Consider the following 16,932-nt stretch of genomic DNA (forward strand, 5'->3'; position numbering starts at 1 on the left):
ATGTAATTATTCTCACCTGATTTTATCGGCTGTGCGGCTGTCCGCTGGTACAGCCGGTCGAGCGCGTCGGAAGTGAAAAAACCCCTGTTGAACGACGTAGTTTCCGTATTAGTGGAATACGGCTTGGTGGCAAAATTGGTCAATTTTATGTAAATGTACAAATCCATTTAAAATTGGAAAAATACAATTTTTAGTGTTCGGAGTTCAATTTTGAGTCCTCTATCTACAAAATTGCCCATTTTAGAGGTTTTACAGACAGTTGAATTGTTCTGAAAACTCAAAAATTTAATTTTCAGGCAACTACTTCCGAAAATAATTCTGCAAAACATCACGAACAAGTTGTGGATTCAGAAACTGCAGAAGAAGATGAATATATCAACGTAGTTGATGTGGATACGATGCCACCATTGCTGGAAAAATCACAATTGGCTTAAATTCTTAGTCGATTTATTACCGTTTTGCGATGTTAAAGAGCTTGTTATTTATTTCTATCATGAAAATTTATTGGATAATTAAAAACAAAATAGCCTTTCGTAAAGTTATATCGCAAATGCCTGACAATAATGAGAACCATTCCGTGCTCCGCAGTATGCTGAATCATGTTTGATGGAATAGTGGAAGGGATTCTACAAAAAAGGAAAAATTTCGATTATATATTTCCATCAATAAACTCAAAATGACCACAAACGACTTATGGCTGTTTAAAATCCTTTAAAAATGGACTTTTTTTGTTCAAATAGGAAAGTTTGCTAATTTGCTCTTGTGGCAGCGGTGTAGTTAACCTTTTTGGTACTTATGTAATTCCCCCTCATTTTAAAAGTAATTTTTGTAAGTTATAAAAAATAAAAACGTGTCGTATACTTTTGTATATTTAGGCATGCAATTTAATTTTAAAATGAGAAGGCATACCCACAGGTATCATTTTTATATTTTTTGAGTCATTTATTACTCATTTTAGGTTGATTTTAGGTTGAATAGGCACCCAAATTTACATTTAGGTGCCCATAAACTGAGAATCTACCAAAGGAATAAACGACTCAAATATACAAACAAAAGTTGTTTTTTCCTAATCCCTGCCACGTGAACAAGTTGACATAATTTCAAATTTTTGCAAAAATGGAATCCGGTCGTTTGGGGTCTTTTTGAACTTTATTTCATCTTCGAATGATTTCTACCTCTGAGCAGACAACAACATATCGATGAGAATCATGATCTTCTAGAGCTGATTGAAGCGATTTACTGGATGCTTGTGGATTGGATTTCATATGCTGAAAATGTATATTTTTTGGGATTATGTTGTACCCACAAACCGCCTGGATCATTGCCTTCATCTCTGGACTATTGCACAATAAATCCTCGTTTTTACTGGCAATTCCTCGAAATTCGAACTCCCGCCGCTCATCCTCATCGATACTTCGCTTTTTTCTTCCACACGCACTCTGGCAACAACATCCACCACCACCTCCACCTCCGAATAGGCCAGCACAACCGTGACAGAGATCAAAAAACAAAATAGCGAAGATTAACACAATTTTTGCGGAGTTTGAGAACATTTTTTGAGAATCTGAACATAAAATCCTTTTTATTTTTCAAAAAAGTTCTCCCCGGCCGGGAATTGAACCCGGGTCTCGCATGTGACAGACGCGGATACTCACCACTATACTACCGAGGACACGGGAACTTTTGTTTGGCCAGGCGTACACGAAAGAGAATGAAGCTACGTCTTTGAACGGTTAGAACTGCTTCACAGTGAGGAGACAAGTGAGAGCGCTCTCATTTATATATTGGTTCTGATTGAATCTGCGTCTATATTGTATGGGGCTGGAACTAAACAAACTAATAATACAAGTTATTAACCTCTTTATTATCCGTGTCAAACCTCAAATACTCAAAACCCATATAATAAGTAGTAAAAGAGAAGAGACGCAGAGAAAACGAAGGAGAAAGGCATCTATTGGGCGCCTTCCAGGTTAATTGAGTGACTATGACCTAAAAAAAGATATAATTTTCTAACGCTTAATTATTGCTTTAAAGGTTTTCAAGTTTTTCATTGTTTGTTAATTCCACTATTATTCATTTGCTAATATTTTAAAATGAAAATAGGTGTACGCCTTTAAATAGTACTGTATGTTCCGAGCTCTCGTTGCTGCGGAGGTTTCATTTATTTTGAGCACGTTCAACTTGTTTCGATAGAAATATTTATTTAATGAAAAAAATAAAAGAAACATGAAATTTGAAAACGTAATTTTTTTAAGAAATGGGGCAAAACCGCAATAATCAAATAAAAACGAGAGGTTGCGGGGCTGTGCTGCAACGGCAAACGGCGAATGCCGTTCGCCAAAAAAGTTAGTCGAAAGATGGGCGAACGCCGAAAAATGTTCGGCATTTTTCGGCATTTGTCAAAAATGTTTTTTTTTCTAATTTGATCGAATATTCAAGTTTTTCACATTCATCCGTTGAAACATAAATCTACAAACATTGTAGTCATAAAAACACAATCAAAGGACATCTCTGTGTCTCTTGTATCCGAACACTCCCAAGTCACCTGTAAACATTTCTAAAACTTCCCAAAAATCAACATATTTGAATTATTAGCCATATTCTTTTAGTCGCCGCATCGTCACCCCATCATAAAACCGTCAAAGATGTTGTCTATGACTGTTCACGTGTACAATTGTTTTGAATCAATCTTGCCTCTGGGATCCTTTTTGACTATCCCACAGTCTGGTCGTTTAAATATGAAATTGATTTTTGCTTTAAAATTCAAACCTCCTTATCAAACTTTGGAATTGTACTATTTAGATTTAGAAAATGCAAGAAAAAACAACAAAACATCAACAACTTTAAGAATGCGAAAAAGAAGTGCCGAAAAATGCCGAAAAAACTAAGTTTTTCGGAAAACGGCAAATGTCGATCGCCGAAAAAAAATTATGAGTCGCAGAACGGCAAATGCCAGACATAGAAAAATTAGACAAAAAAAGAATAGCTAGGTGGGGCAAGTTATAAATATTATTTTTGACATTAGCATCGCTCTGGCGCTAATTAACTTGAAAAGGTGTTTGTCCGATCAAATATTAGTTTTTAAACTGTTTTAATCAAACGCATTCGTGAGACCCGTCGAAAAATATGTAGGTGCCTTTAAAGGGAGTTTTCAGTTTTCCACGATATCCAATAACAACCGTTTGTTAAACTCCTGTTGTGCATAAATAGTTTTTTTTTCTCTACTGATAACGACTTTGGAATTATGTGGGGTATATGTGTGTTGTTAAAAATTAAGTGATAAGAAAACTTCCAATTGATTTTTTTTTCGATTTTTCATTTTAGGTTTAAATAAAATTTTGAACAATGCTCAGAAATTATGGTGAATTCTTGAAAACGTGAAACAACTATAATCGTAACAACCTTTTTAATATTGGTAAATTGGTGACAAATGTCTAAAAGATAATGTGTTTTACAATAAGTGGGTGTAGAAAAATTATGAAAAAGTAAGCTTAGAAAAATTTGTTTCAAAAATTTCCTTTTCATATTTGAATTGGAAGTCATAGATTTTGTATGATTTATTCACTTTGCTCAAATTTTTTTCTTTCTTTGATTATACATTTTCTTGGTTTTTCTTGAGTTTTTTTTTTCAAAACATACCTATTTGTTTCGACAACAAACACCTCTTTTTGTGAAAGTTTTTATACCACAAGTAAATAATTTAGAGAAGTTTACTTTTTTTTATTTTTGTATGAGTAGATGAATCAATCAGCTACCAAAATCTAATATAAAATCTTGCCAAAGACCTCTGAAAATCTGTAAAATTCGCTCTTAAAATGAAAATGAAAATAAAGCTATGAAAACGGGAGAGAGTGTTGAAAAGCGTGAGACGAAGAGAAACATTCTCAGAGCGAATTTTTCAGAATTCTAGAGGGAGGTCTTTGGCAAAATTTTATATTAGATTCTGGTAGCTGATTACTTCATCTACTCGTACAAAAAAAAAGTACTTAGTTTTTTATGTTATAACTTTAAAAAATTTATTGAAACATTTCAGTTCCGTCAAAAATGCATTCAGAGGAGAAATACTTGCACATTCCGAACAACACGAAATACCCTGAAATTATTGTAGAAGAAGAAGAAGAAGATCCATCAGAGGAAGAACGTTCCGAGTTGTCAGAGACAGATGATGTGGCAACTCCACTGCGCCCTTCAGACACATTTCCATTCAAACGACGGAATTCTCCATGTTCGATAAAAATGAGCGAAGAACATCTGAAAAGACTCAGAGAAATTGCGTGTCCATCTCCAACTCCAACTCAATGCAGTACAGTTTCTAAGCACGAATTTCAGAATTGGAGGATTAATGAAGATGTCATGAAAGATATGATGCATATCGGTGAGCGTTCAGATTTGTTTAAAAAAAACTGATGCTGGCAGTATTTATTAATGGTAAAATCACCAAAATTATTATAATTTTTGAGACGATTTCAAAACATTTTCTAAAAAATCTAATATCCTGGGGCAGTTCTTGGTGGTGGGCAATGATCGCAGGCTCCTTGTCCTCCATCCCCTCCATCGTTTCCTGGTTGTCCTGCTGATCCTGGCTGTCCTGGCGCTCCTGGAGCTCCAGCATCTCCTTGTGGTCCTGGTTGTCCTGGTTGAGCGTGTCCGGCTTGACCTGGCTGTCCTGGAGCTCCGGCTGGTCCAGCTGGTCCTGGTGGTCCAGCTGGTCCTGGAGTTCCTGGAACATCAACAACGTGTCCTGGAGCACCTGGGGCTCCAGCGTTTCCGTTGGATCCTGGCTGTCCGGATGGTCCTGGTGGTCCAGCTGGTCCTGGTGGTCCTGGAAGAGACGCTCCTCCACTACGGCCTGGCTGTCCTGGAGCACCCGATGGACCCTTTTGTCCTGGAGCGCCCGATGGTCCTGGTGGTCCAGCTGGGCAGTCAAAACAGAATGAGTCTGGCCCGGCTGGCTGGTTGTCTTGAGCATCTTGTCCTGGGTTTCCTGGGGCTCCTGGAGCTCCATCGTTTCCTGGTGCTCCGTCTTGTCCCGGAGATCCGGCTGGCCCTGCGCTTCCAACTCCACAAGAGCAACAAGATCCTCCTCCACTTCCCCCTGATGAGAATCCTCCGGAAGCTCCAGAATCTCCGTAAGATTGCCGACGTTGCTTAGCATGGTACTTGCGCTCGTAAACATTACGCTTGATGCGTCCTTCGACTCCAGCTACTCCTTCGAACTGAAAAGATATGTCTATGGATTTGATATTTTCAGAGAAAAACTGCTTCAATAAAACTAAACGTACTCTCTTGTACTCATCCCAAAGACCGTTTGAACGATGAGCACAAAACTCGACTTCGGATTGGAGGGATGATTGGACGTGTTGTATATAGTTGTACAGCATTGGAACAGCCACAATTGCGATAAGTGTGGCGATAGTAGACACGGCGATTCCGAAGAATGCAACCTTGCGAAGGGACTCTGTCTCGTATGAGACTTGTTTTGGATCGTCCGATGTCATTCTGCAATTTTAGAAAATCCTTTATAATCCTTCCGAGTAATAACGTTAACATACTAATCATCACTCAACAATTAGAATGGGTCCAAATAGAAAAATAAACTTACATTACTGTAGGAGACTGGACAACAAAGTCAAGTACCATTCTGGTCTCACCATCTACTCCTTTTATACCGAAATTCACTGTCTCCCATCAGAAGACACGGAAGCCAACCAGCTGAACCAGGAACTTTGACACGTCTGCGTCTCTCGCGTGCCCTGGGAAACCGAAAAAGTAATGATATCTTGATGTGAAGGTCGCTACTGTGTTTCTCTGTCGTTATGCCATGCCGAGAAAAACATACGGTTTCCACAGATTAGTCCAAAAAACTTCCGCAATTTTGAGAAATTTAGAGGGTGGAGGATAGACAGTAAGGAAGTTGTTATTCAACTATTGAAGCTATTGCTTTGGTGTTCGGTGTTCAATTGATTTCTTTTAGAGGATCGTAGTCTTTTGAAAGTTGGAAAAGATGAGGCCCACGAAAAGGGGAAATGCGAAAAGGGGAATTAGCTCTGTCGACGCACAAAACGCTTTCTTCTCATTCAACGCGCGTTGTTTTTTGAAAATTCCTTCTGAAAAACACGCTAAACAACGCGCGGTGCGTAATTTCTTAACATCGTTGTATCGTTTTCTTCAGGAAAATTAGCGTTTTGTGCGTTGGCACTGTGCCAATTCCCCTTTTCGTCTTTCCCCTTTTCGTTCAGTTTCCCTTTTCGTGGGGCCTCAAAAAGATGAAGAATTTCACGAATTTGAATTCTGAACAAAGAACTAGCCTTTTTCAATGGATTATTTAAGAAACATAAAGTCGCTTTTCTAACTCTTCTCGATCATCTGTTCAGGATTTTACTTTAAAATGCGAAAACTGAACCTAGATGACAAAATACCACAAAAGAAAAACAAAAAAAAAATCCATTAAGTTTGAAAAAAATCGGTTGATTTTGGCTAATTATTTTCAATTTTGACTTGTCTCCTCATTTGAATTACCGCGCTTTAAAAAGATGTTGCGCGTCGGAAATAAAGAAAATAGCGCGGATGCAGATCTACGAAATGCGGCGCGGACAAAAGCGCGGTAATTTAAACGAGGAGATTAGTCACAATTGAAAATTAGCCAAAATCAAACAATTTTCAAACTTGATGGATTGTAGCCCATTTTAAAGTAAAATCCCCATTCACGCTCTTCACCTTTAACGTTCTACAATATTTTCTGGTGTAGCTCTTTGACTGTTTTGACTCTTTATAATTTTTGATGTGTTTTCCTGACTCAATTGAACACTTCAACTTTCTTATCACTTTTCCCTATTACTTCAAACCAGTTTTCAAAAAATGTTTGAATTTTCTGTCTTGTCGAAATTTTTTTTTTTGCAACAAAATCCGATGTCAGAACACAAGTTTGAATTGAAAAGGGAGTGGTTTCCCTCCGATTCCGTTCCTAATCACTCTGTATTTCAGGTACAATATGTGAACGAGAAAATGTTTGTAAAACGTCAAAATATGTTTATACAGCAACAATGGCTAGTTATACAGTTACGGAATGGAAGTTGAAGGAAGGAAATACGGTAGGAAAAAGACGACAACAAACAGTTAATCGAAAAAACAAATTACAAATTACAGCCAGATGAAATTGAAAAAATCTCTCGTACAATTGAAGATCTGTGCCAACTCCGTCACAAACGATTAGCTCCGATGTACGGATACCACTGGAGACTGGAAACCGAACTTATGGTGTTCAGAGCCCATGTACCATCAGGGACAGTTGCTGATTTGGTAAAGGTATCAGCGATTCCACAAGTCAGTTGAGAAATGTTAACTTATATCTATGTTACATGGATTTTAGGAAACTGCCGTGCGTTATATTGTTCATGTAATTGATGCACTGGCATATCTACACGAGAGAAAACATGTGCATGGTAAACTTAATGGTAAGTGCAAATTGTAAATATCTGAATTGACCACATTTATCTTAGCTTCCAATCTCCTTCTAACTATTTCAAATGACATTCTACTGGCGGATCCTTTTATTGAAGGTCTCCCAAGTGCTCAAAAACGTCGTGCCCTTCTAGCCTCACCACCAGAAGCGTTCCGGTCATTAGAGTCCTATCCATGTCTGACACCATCATCAGATATCTGGTCAGTCGGATGTGTTCTTGTCACGATGCTCACTCGATATCCTCCATTTTTGGAGCATTACATGCATTTTCACGGAGAGAGCTTGCATAGAGTTAGATTTCAAGCAGTGATTAAAAATTAATCGAGTAATTTAGGAGCTGGTTTCTGAATGGTGTACCCGTCGTCAATTGATATACTCTTCCCAAACTTTAATTCCATCGGCATCGAAAGAAATTTGTGAACTTATTGATCAAATATTTAACGTCGATCCAGAAAATCGACCATCTGCACAGAATCTCTTGGAATCTCATGGATCAAAATCAAGGAAAGCCTCGTTAAGAAATTCATTGGCTTCACTTACCACAGCTAAAGAGCCAGATCCTCCAAAGCCGATAGATGATTTTTATGTGGAACGGGAGGACGATGAAGAGCATCGAAAAATCGAAGAGTTGAGAGAACTGGCGGAAAGGGGAAATAATGAGGTAAGATTAGACTGAAGGTAGAAAAGTTTTACATTTGAAAATTCCAGGGTGGCTTCATTCCATTTATCCGCTGGTATATGTCCCGAATTCTAATATTTTCTGTTCTCCTAGTCAAATGGATTGGAATGGTGTTATGCGCGGCATTGAGTCTGGCGGCTGTTGCCGGTGGTGTATTTTTTGCAATTTTTTTGATTTACAATGGAATCCAAATTGCGTGCCAGTGCTCATTGAATGAAGGTAAGAAATGAAGGTATATGAAATTCCATATTTAACCTTAGGATTCGTTGTTTTAATTGCTTTGATTCTGCTACCAATTATCATTTTGCTAACTACACTTTGCTGTAATAATTCTCTGGACAGATATCACGCTGATGTGGAAAGTGGAAAAGTGGAAAAGTTTGTTACAATGAAATTCCCACAGAGAATATTAATTTTTAGAAGCCGATTTGTTATGAAAACTCCCGAAAAGGATGTAATTGTTGGAGGATATATACTTGTGGAAGGAAGTCCAGATCATGATAAACCTGCGGAAGTCCCTAGAAAGGTATAGATTTCTGTATATATATATATATATATATATATAATTTTTGTATTATTGATTTGCATGCAAAAATTTTAGGACATCAAAATCAATGTCTAGGCCATTTGAAAATTCTTAAATTTCTTCAAAAATTTGTTTGATTTTTGTATTAAAATTTTAAAAATTTACAGGCAAACCTTTGGCGAATTTCTTTTTTTTTGTCGACTTCCAAAATTGTGATACGCGTAAACTTAACCTTTTTTTTTCTTTTTTTTTCGTTTTTCGGTCTTCTGAAAAAATTTTTAAAATAACCGACACCCCTGCTCCAAACCTCGTGAGTGTTTTCGAGTAACTTTCATTGAAGAATGTATTCACATTCTCCCAAATTCTCCAATTACCAAATTTTCAAACATTGCCCAACACACACCACTAACGCATATCGTGCGCCATAATCGGAAACATTTTTTTCCAAAGAACGACGTAAGAAATCCGGATTGTCCGCGCGAAAATCCAAATTTATCTGGATATAAATCGAGAAACCGTAGTAGTTGTGCCATTCAACTAAGCGGGTTTCAATTTGAGGGAATGTGTTGAAAATTATTATTAGGATAATAGTTTTCAGACTAACCATTAATAAAGTAAGGAAATATTACATTTCCGTTTGAACAATCCAAAAACTGAAAATAATTTTAATTTTCAGTTGGGAATCTCCGAAGGACTCCAGTCAACAATGGGCAATACATTTTTGGGTTATGGTGTTGATAAGATTGCATGATTCAAGATTTGAAATATTACAATTAGAATATCCAAATTAACAAGGTTTAAATAATTTAAAAACCTAAAAGTTTAAAATTTTATATTCATATTGTAAAATTGAAATTAGTTACGGTATTAATCTTACATTAGTACTACTACTATTACTATTATTATTTTTATTGAATTTTTATAAAATAAACCATCTTCAATATACTGTATATATTGACTACTGTCTTTTCCGATGTGTCCAAGAAAAATCAGAAAAAAGAACGAAAAAAATCGTTTTTATCTCATCCCTAGCGACTGGCAATTTTGCCGACGATATCCGATCTTATCGTTCCCATTGTGAAAATAAGCCTGTTTTTGGCATTTTTCAGATTCAGATCCGAGATATTTTAACCGAAACAAGGCGAGAACACCTGCCATTCCAGAAGGCTTATTTTATTCACCAAAATTCTCAAAATTATCTTTTTTTCCTTTGTTCAACCACTTTGTATGATTTGTAATTATTTTTGTGTGCAAAACAATGCGAAGATCTATTTCTAAGCAATCTCTCGTATCGTTGTGTATTCTGCTACTAGTAACTTTTTTCGGTGAGTTTTTCAGTTTTCAGAGAGCCAGTAATGTACATAAATTGATTGTTCAGTGATTCAACTACTAACTATCAAAAGAACTCAGAGGTGGGCGACAAACGATTTTTCCGGCAAATCGGCAAATTGCCGGAATTGAGATTTCCGGCAAATCGGCAAATTGCCGAAATTGCCAAAAATTCGATTGCCGCGCACCCATGGGTGGAACCGAGTAGCCACACAGTTAAAATAAAAACGATCGAGAATAAATCTCTATTAGTTTTGAAACACAAGACAAAAAGGTGAAGAATAGTCTTGCATTCAATACTATTCGGAAAAAAACGGTTGTTCTAATTTAAAACTGACTAACTATAAGTTCCAGTTCTGACTATCAACATTTACACTGGACCGCTATCCTCCCAAGACAAAGAAAATGAGATTTCACCGGCTGTACAAATTGATTCATCAGAGTTTCGAAGACGTCGAGATTTATCGCTTAAAGACTTGTGGTATAAGAAGAAATTTATGAGAAAAGAGAATGGAACGTCATCAACAAAATTCGGTGGGATTTATGTACGGGAGGCATATCGTGTTTCAGATGAGGAAATTCGGTTTTTGTATTTGGAAAATCAGGATAACAAGTAAGAGCCTTTTTCTATTATAACATGATTTAAATTGTTACAGCGTTAACCTAAAAGCCGAAGTTCCGTCTATTGGATGGAAACCAGTTGAGTGGTTTTGCTTTAATGCATCATGTTTCGATTATCTTTTTTGTTCGATGGCTACTAGATTTGGAAGTATTCGGTTGTCATCAGTAACTCCACATCAACCTTATATTCACTTGACAACTGAATTAAACGACGAGTACACGGTGATTCCGGTGATGTGAGTTTGCATTTATATATTTAAAAACAAAACGTTTTCAGCGATGTTCGTTTACATCCGATTACACATCATTATCCACATACCCTCGGTGTATGTCTCCAACCAATATTCTTTTTTACTGATTGGACAGTCATTATTCAGTTCTTCGAGTCCTGGATTGCCCAGGGCGCCACAAAATTCTATTTTTATCTTCACAGCTACACGTGGCAAACCAAAAAAGTTTTGAATTTTTACAAACAATCGTTGGGCGATGATTTGGAGTTGTTGGACTGGAGTGATTTGCCGGTTCATTCAAGAAGTCGAGGTGACTATGAAAAGGATCCAAATAGTAGGACGTTCCGACATGGAGCAACAGCGTTTATGCATGATTGCATGATGAGAGCAAGGTATTGACACTATCTGCAGTCTTTGGCTACTTGAACCTGGGGTATGCGGCAAATTTGTCAATTTTCCCGTTTGCGATTTGCCGCACACATTGAAAATTTTTAATAAAAATTTTGCCCAAAGCTAATGGTTTTTATCAGAAACTTATTGCAAGAAAACATATAATCGTGTGTCTTTCATTTTTTTATTCAAGAAATGCACATGCGCATTCGGCAAAAATCAAACGAAAACCAGTGAAATTAGATTTTTCCATTATTTTTGGCCCTTTTTGAGCTCCAAAAATGTTGCGATTTACCGAGTATGACGACCGCCGCAAATTTGCCGAATTTGCCGAATTCGTCGAGTTTGAAAATTTCTAAGTTCGCCGCACACCCCTGACTTTGGCTCCAAAAAAGTATTTGGTGATTCATAAATTCGACAATCGCCGAATTTATAATTTTGGACCGTAGTCATTTCCGGAAATAGACGATTCTACCGAAATTGCCGGAAATTTTGAAAACCGGCAATTGCCGGAAATACAAATTTGATACTTTTTGTAGATTTAGGAGCCTAAACATAATTTTGATGAACAATTTTCTATTTTTGAGCTCAAGATGATCTTAAAAACTACTTTTAAAACAATAGTAAACCAAAATACCGTATATTCTCTATTAGTGCGGCATCTCTATTAGTGCGGCACCCTTAATGCCCTTTCGAAAATTAGTGCGGCAGTCTCTAATAGTCCGGCAGTCTCTAATGGCGCGGCACCCCTTTTTTTTGGTTGCGAAAGCCACCTCAAATATTCGATTACTCCAATGGTATCCTTGTTCAATCTTTAATCATTTCTCATAAATTTTCACTTAAACATTGCATTTCAGTGGGGGCAAAATACACAATTTTCATTGATTTTAACATAAAATATGAAGTTTTATGAGGGAATTTTGAGTTTACTACTCTTGAAAGTAGTAACCTCAAAATGAAAATTAGTTATCGAAAATTAGTACGGCAGTCTCCAGTAGTCCGGCAGTCTCTAATACTGCGCAAGCCGCGAAAGGCCCGGAAATTAGTGCGGAATGCCGCACTAATAGAAAATATACGGTATACAGTTCAATAGTAAAAGTATAGCTATTCTCCCTTCTAGGTCTAAAGTAAAATTTGTTGCAAACACTGACTTGGACGACTTGGCGGTTTCCTCATCACTAAATATCTCTGATGCTCTGAACAAAGCTTCGGATCGTCACCCAAACGCAGCACAATTCAAAGTTGACTGGATTTTGAGCCATCAGCCTGTAAGCTTAATGACTTAAACTAAGAAAATAATATTATTTTTAGCAACATTGGGATTCGATTCATACTCCACGTGATGTAAATTTTGGCTTACAGTCTGTGAGGGTGCTTGAGATTGATAGCATTCGTTACGATTATAGAGTGTCAAAGAAAATGTTTCATCGGCCTGAGAGAGTACGTTTATTAGTTTATTTGGTATGAATATTGCATACACATGTCTATTTTTCAGGTTGTTCACTTTGATATGCACTCAGTATATCGCAATGAATTATCCGAAGACAAAACACATCAACATACAACAATTGAGATATACGATAGCTTGAATCTTTATTATCTTCATCTTCGAAGATTTGAACGTCATTTACTGAACCCACCTGTTGTTAAATATAACAACCGATTTAATAGCTCATTACTAATGAAATTAAACACAAAAATGTTGGATCAATTCACGGAACGGATGGAGGGAACTGAGTTTGGAGGTATACTCATTCACTGACTATTTGTAGATCTATTCAAAATTTCAGAAGCAATGCTGTCTCCTTGGGCTTTAGACGCTCATCAAACAATGCGAGATTTAGAACAATGTCGACGAGAGGCTTTTGGCACAATATTAGACGATAGAAACCAAATGTGTCAGCAAAGTTCTGCTGGATGTGAAGGAATGCTGACATCTGGCATATCGTTTATCAAAACACCTCAAACATGGGTAAATATTGCTCACAAGGCACTTTTCAATAGCTACGTCGAGAAAACAAAGTTATTTTCATTATTCCAGTGAATATAGCTCACTGTTGTTATTTAACACAAGGGTTATGTTGGTACGGGTTTCAAACTGTTTCAATTGAATAAATTTTTTGAACACGGATGTTTTTCATGGTTTTCATGGTTTTATTTATTTATTTCAATACGATTTTATAATCGTGTCATAAGTTTTTTTGTCTCATAGTTTCATTTCCTACTATTGGACACGGTTTTCCGTCTTACTGAATATACATATATGCGCAATTTTGATTTCCGGCAATCAATTGCCGGTTTTCAAAATGTCCGGCATTCGGCAATTTCGGCAGTTGCCAGTTTTGTGAATTTTTGGCAATCGGCAATTGCGAATCCCTGATATAAATGTTCCTCCTTCTGAACCAGTTTGCACTGCTCACTATATAATTATTCAACATGTGTTCACCCTTCCATCGGAGGTGCAAATCTAATTACTGCACGATGTGTTTGCTTGCCGTAAAATTATTATGCATAAGGAACAATCGGATTTCCCAAAACTTCACAATTTATTGGGAGGAAATTCAAAAAAACTTGTTTAAAGGAAATAAACTGTTGTGCTTTCTTTACTTTCTTATAATTGTCTATTTGTTTTTAAAAAGGAAAGTTTTGATATCGGACCAGTAGTTTGAGTCATGGTATAGGTATGTCATTGATTTCTGAAGAGATCCTTGAAGAACTGTTGGATGGAATTCGAATAGCCAAAGTACAATTCCCCATACGGCTGCACCAAATAATGGGAAGACTGGGAAGTCTGAAATCGAATTTGAGTTGGGAGTTCTTTTGTTGAAAAATTATTGACTCACTTGGCTGAGGTATAATTTTCTCATTAGCCGCTAATTTGGTTAATCCGACAACAATTCGCGACAACAGATACAAGTTTATCTGAAAATTTAAAAAAATTTTCTAGTTTTAGAAATTCTATGTTTACAGGGTGGGCCAAAAGTATGGTAACACGTTTGCAGCTCTATAACTTTACTAGTGGAGAGAGTTATTACATCAATTTGCACAAGTTTTGTTCTCCATAAAATACTGGCCAGATGAACGTTTTGAATTTTCAAAATATTCCCATCCGCATCGCTGCAGGCCTTCAGAACTTTTGAGATCACGACCTTTATGGCACGCAAGTCGGCATTCTGCGGGATTTCTACATTTTTCTCGAGGAATCCATCAAGTGTCTTACAAGTTTTTATAGTTCAAAGAATGCTCTTGGTCTAGAGATTCTTTAAAAACAAAAATCCAAATAATTTCTATCACGGTATTTCTGTCATGGACTGCGGCAGTAGGTTAAGTCTTGAATGGCATAGTCGCCAGAAAGATGGATGTGAGCGGCGAGTAGCAGTATGCAGAAAAATTCATTTTAGTATTTTTCGAGACGTTTTGACCTGACTTTTCAGATTTTTTTTAGAAAATTGAGCTCGGATGATTTTGTGGGTCGTTACGCCTTGCGAAACCAAAAAAACAGTAAATTTCGCAAAGTTGAATTCATGAGACATTCAAAGGTTCTTGCTAGGCGCCAGTGTCGACACAGAAAATTTTTATATGCTACAAAAACAATTAAAAACGCTTCTTCACTTCTTTAACTTTAAATTTAACATAAAAATCATACATCTGAAAGTTATTGGCGTGCGTGGGAGGTGTGTTTGTGTGGGAAGTGCCGCGTGCCAAAACACCGTTTTTTCGAAAGGGTTCGCCAAATTGTCGAGGTGATAAAGATCGCACCTTATTGGGAAACATTACAAATTTTGAGTCAAATTAAAGGAAATTTATTCAGCTATCAGTATTCGATAGAAGAATGTACGTATGTCGTGGCAGTCGCGCGAAAAGCTCATGTAAAAGAGCGCTTCATGTGTTACCATACTTTTGGCCCACCCTGTACATACATAACTGATTTGAGCAAAGATATCTGAGAAATATTTTTAAATGGATTTACATTTTCCCCTGATTCCGAATTTTTAAGTGAAAAAAGTGAAAAAAAAATCCCTGATTTTATATTTCAGCTGGAAATCACAACTCAGGGAAATGTTTTTAAATTTTTTCACTTTGATATTCGGAACCAGGGGAACATTTGGAGTCAGTTAAAAATATTTCTCAGAGTTCGGTACTCCACCTTTGAACACAACTCACTTGCATATTAACGGCATTGTTTTCTCCAAAGACATAATATCCCATGACAAGAGCAGCAGCAAAACTATGCCATTCTTTCTTTTTCCCATCAATTTCACTTAGTGCTCCTTGAAGAAATTTATAAGAAAACACAAACTTTCCAAGGTTCAATGCATGAGTTTTCGTTAGTCGGAAGATTGTGAGAAGTTTTTGAAGAATTCTGAATGAGTAAATTTTAGAAAAATAATTGCTTTCACGGTCGAATACGGGAGTGCGTGGCAATCGTAAATTTTCGGCATATGACAATTTCAGCAGTTTGCCGGTTTTTTGGAATTTTCGGGAATCGGTAATTGCCGAAAATTCGATGGCCGAACGGCAATTGCCTGGTTTGAAACTGTTCTGCAAAATTGAAAAAAATTTTTTAGAAAAATATTTTAGTTTTTTCAACAGTTCATATTCATGTTCAGTTCAATGATCAGATTTTTATCTTCAATTTTTTCCAAAATCCAAAAATACCTACGTTCCTTCTCCAAACAGGAAGACCATGACCAACGCATGTGGGGCACGAATCCGAACTCCATATCTGTGAAATCAAACGGTATGTTAAATTAATGTAATCTGCACATACACTAATCCATTTCTCAATCCTTTCAACGCAGCCAATAGAAACTTTTGGTCTTTAAATTTGTAAAGCAACGCATTTCCAATAGTCTCCCAATTTTCGATTAGATATTGCAATGAGTCGATCATTTTGTTGAAATCTTACCCTGAAACCTGACAAAAATTTCAGAGTGTGTGAATTGATGAAGGAAGCGGAAATATTGCTAGAGAACCGATGAGAAACGGAAAAAAGTGTTTAAAGTGGGCGAAACTTCAAAAAAAAAGACGATAAGACATAAATTAAACCGGCGAAATTTTTTATCACTGAAATTATATTATTGATTATAGTATAATTGTCACAAAAGGGGTGATGAAAACTCAAAAAAACGTTTAATAGACAAGAAATATACTATATAACCTGCCTACGTTGTACTGATCTTTCTCTAACTGTCTACATCTCTGGTATCAAGACAACTCTTATCAATAAATGTTCAATGAATGGTAAGACAGGTGAATTGACAAGTTATAGTCCGTGGCTTTGCCACATCATACAGCTCAATGTTTCGCATTAAAGTGTGACGCCACAAGCCTGATTTTTTCCGCACACAGGCAATAATTGAAAATTATCCTGAATAGTTAAGAATTATTTTGGTTGACTTTTGTCATTTTTCAAAATTTTCCTGTTGAGTTTCAACTCTTCCAAAGGTCCTAATACTCCGGAAAAGATTAAGAATACCAGAAAGGTGGCGAAACCTCACAACCCATTAATTATCCGACAAAGAAAGCTGGTAAAAGAATTAAGAGATCTAATTTATCACTCTTTCTCTCTCTTTTCGGTAGCATCTTATTCCTTTTCATTTAGTACATCAATATCCGACAAAGTGATTAACATCACAGTCACCTTATGGCCATTCATCACATTTTGAAGATGTTGTTGAGTAATGATTGATAG

At 36.6% G+C, this 16,932-nt stretch overlaps 5 protein-coding genes and 2 non-coding genes across 8 annotated transcripts; 3 read left to right on the top strand and 4 right to left on the bottom strand.

Annotated features, from left to right (window-relative positions):
• Positions 1-482: 482 nt before the first annotated feature.
• grl-26 (Ground-like domain-containing protein) lies at positions 483-1,783 on the bottom strand. The gene is made up of 4 exons (NM_067503.7): positions 1,656-1,783; positions 1,311-1,564; positions 1,176-1,268; positions 483-626 (listed from the first exon to the last, which is right to left on the bottom strand). Exons 2-4 carry the CDS (start codon positions 1,551-1,553, stop codon positions 540-542), a joined length of 423 nt encoding a protein of 140 aa, NP_499904.2. The 5' UTR covers positions 1,554-1,564; positions 1,656-1,783; the 3' UTR covers positions 483-539.
• K02D7.8 lies at positions 1,592-1,680 on the top strand. The gene has a single exon (NR_052866.1). It is a non-coding gene; the product is annotated as an Unclassified non-coding RNA K02D7.8 (non-coding RNA).
• K02D7.t1 lies at positions 1,601-1,672 on the bottom strand. The gene has a single exon. It is a non-coding gene; the product is annotated as a tRNA-Asp (tRNA).
• A 2,244-nt stretch (positions 1,784-4,027) lies between the features above and the next one.
• On the top strand, positions 4,028-9,618 carry drl-1. Its single transcript, NM_001027963.5, has 10 exons — positions 4,028-4,375; positions 6,985-7,091; positions 7,147-7,323; positions 7,370-7,454; positions 7,500-7,753; positions 7,797-8,123; positions 8,171-8,360; positions 8,402-8,519; positions 8,562-8,667; positions 9,344-9,618. Exons 1-10 carry the CDS (start codon positions 4,045-4,047, stop codon positions 9,416-9,418), a joined length of 1,770 nt encoding a protein of 589 aa, NP_001023134.2. The 5' UTR covers positions 4,028-4,044; the 3' UTR covers positions 9,419-9,618.
• Positions 4,404-5,989, bottom strand: col-101 (Nematode cuticle collagen N-terminal domain-containing protein; the record flags this gene model as incomplete). Of its 2 annotated transcripts, NM_067504.8 has the most annotated exons (3): positions 5,603-5,989; positions 5,283-5,499; positions 4,404-5,216 (listed from the first exon to the last, which is right to left on the bottom strand). In NM_067504.8, exons 1-3 carry the CDS (start codon positions 5,638-5,640, stop codon positions 4,488-4,490), a joined length of 984 nt encoding a protein of 327 aa, NP_499905.2. In that variant the 5' UTR covers positions 5,641-5,989. The 2 variants fall into 2 exon arrangements, with proteins under 2 accessions (NP_499905.2, NP_001294644.1); NM_001307715.3 differs by lacking the exon at positions 5,603-5,989 and having other exon boundaries at positions 4,488-5,216.
• Positions 9,619-9,791: 173 nt separating the features above from the next.
• On the top strand, positions 9,792-13,368 carry bah-2 (Glycosyltransferase family 92 protein). The gene is made up of 8 exons (NM_067505.5): positions 9,792-9,992; positions 10,351-10,609; positions 10,653-10,853; positions 10,895-11,239; positions 12,358-12,505; positions 12,549-12,677; positions 12,733-12,982; positions 13,028-13,368. Exons 1-8 carry the CDS (start codon positions 9,926-9,928, stop codon positions 13,279-13,281), a joined length of 1,653 nt encoding a protein of 550 aa, NP_499906.3. The 5' UTR covers positions 9,792-9,925; the 3' UTR covers positions 13,282-13,368.
• Positions 13,369-13,764: 396 nt separating this feature from the next.
• On the bottom strand, positions 13,765-16,147 carry pxmp-4 (Peroxisomal membrane protein 4). The gene is made up of 5 exons (NM_067506.6): positions 16,009-16,147; positions 15,901-15,963; positions 15,402-15,600; positions 14,081-14,159; positions 13,765-14,028 (listed from the first exon to the last, which is right to left on the bottom strand). Exons 1-5 carry the CDS (start codon positions 16,128-16,130, stop codon positions 13,859-13,861), a joined length of 633 nt encoding a protein of 210 aa, NP_499907.1. The 5' UTR covers positions 16,131-16,147; the 3' UTR covers positions 13,765-13,858.
• Positions 16,148-16,932: the final 785 nt, after the last annotated feature.

This window comes from Caenorhabditis elegans, chromosome IV (assembly GCF_000002985.6).
Source record: "Caenorhabditis elegans chromosome IV".
Lineage (NCBI taxonomy): Eukaryota > Metazoa > Nematoda > Chromadorea > Rhabditida > Rhabditidae > Caenorhabditis > Caenorhabditis elegans.

Coding starts and splice junctions, on each gene's coding strand:
- pxmp-4 (NM_067506.6), bottom strand. CDS start 16,130: ATGATCGACTCATTGCAATATCTAATCGAAAATTGGGAGACTATTGGA. Junction 15,964..16,008: donor GGATTGAGAAATGGATTAGT/GTATGTGCAGAT, acceptor TTGATTTCACAG/ATATGGAGTTCGGATTCGTG. Junction 15,601..15,900: donor TTCCTGTTTGGAGAAGGAAC/GTAGGTATTTTT, acceptor TTACTCATTCAG/AATTCTTCAAAAACTTCTCA.
- bah-2 (NM_067505.5), top strand. CDS start 9,926: ATGCGAAGATCTATTTCTAAGCAATCTCTCGTATCGTTGTGTATTCTG. Junction 10,854..10,894: donor TACACGGTGATTCCGGTGAT/GTGAGTTTGCAT, acceptor AAACGTTTTCAG/CGATGTTCGTTTACATCCGA. Junction 12,506..12,548: donor GGATTTTGAGCCATCAGCCT/GTAAGCTTAATG, acceptor TATTATTTTTAG/CAACATTGGGATTCGATTCA.
- grl-26 (NM_067503.7), bottom strand. CDS start 1,553: ATGTTCTCAAACTCCGCAAAAATTGTGTTAATCTTCGCTATTTTGTTT. Junction 1,269..1,310: donor TGAAGGCAATGATCCAGGCG/GTTTGTGGGTAC, acceptor ATACATTTTCAG/CATATGAAATCCAATCCACA. Junction 627..1,175: donor ATGTTGTTGTCTGCTCAGAG/GTAGAAATCATT, acceptor CCTTTTTTGTAG/AATCCCTTCCACTATTCCAT.
- drl-1 (NM_001027963.5), top strand. CDS start 4,045: ATGCATTCAGAGGAGAAATACTTGCACATTCCGAACAACACGAAATAC. Junction 7,754..7,796: donor ACGGAGAGAGCTTGCATAGA/GTTAGATTTCAA, acceptor CGAGTAATTTAG/GAGCTGGTTTCTGAATGGTG. Junction 8,124..8,170: donor CGGAAAGGGGAAATAATGAG/GTAAGATTAGAC, acceptor TGAAAATTCCAG/GGTGGCTTCATTCCATTTAT.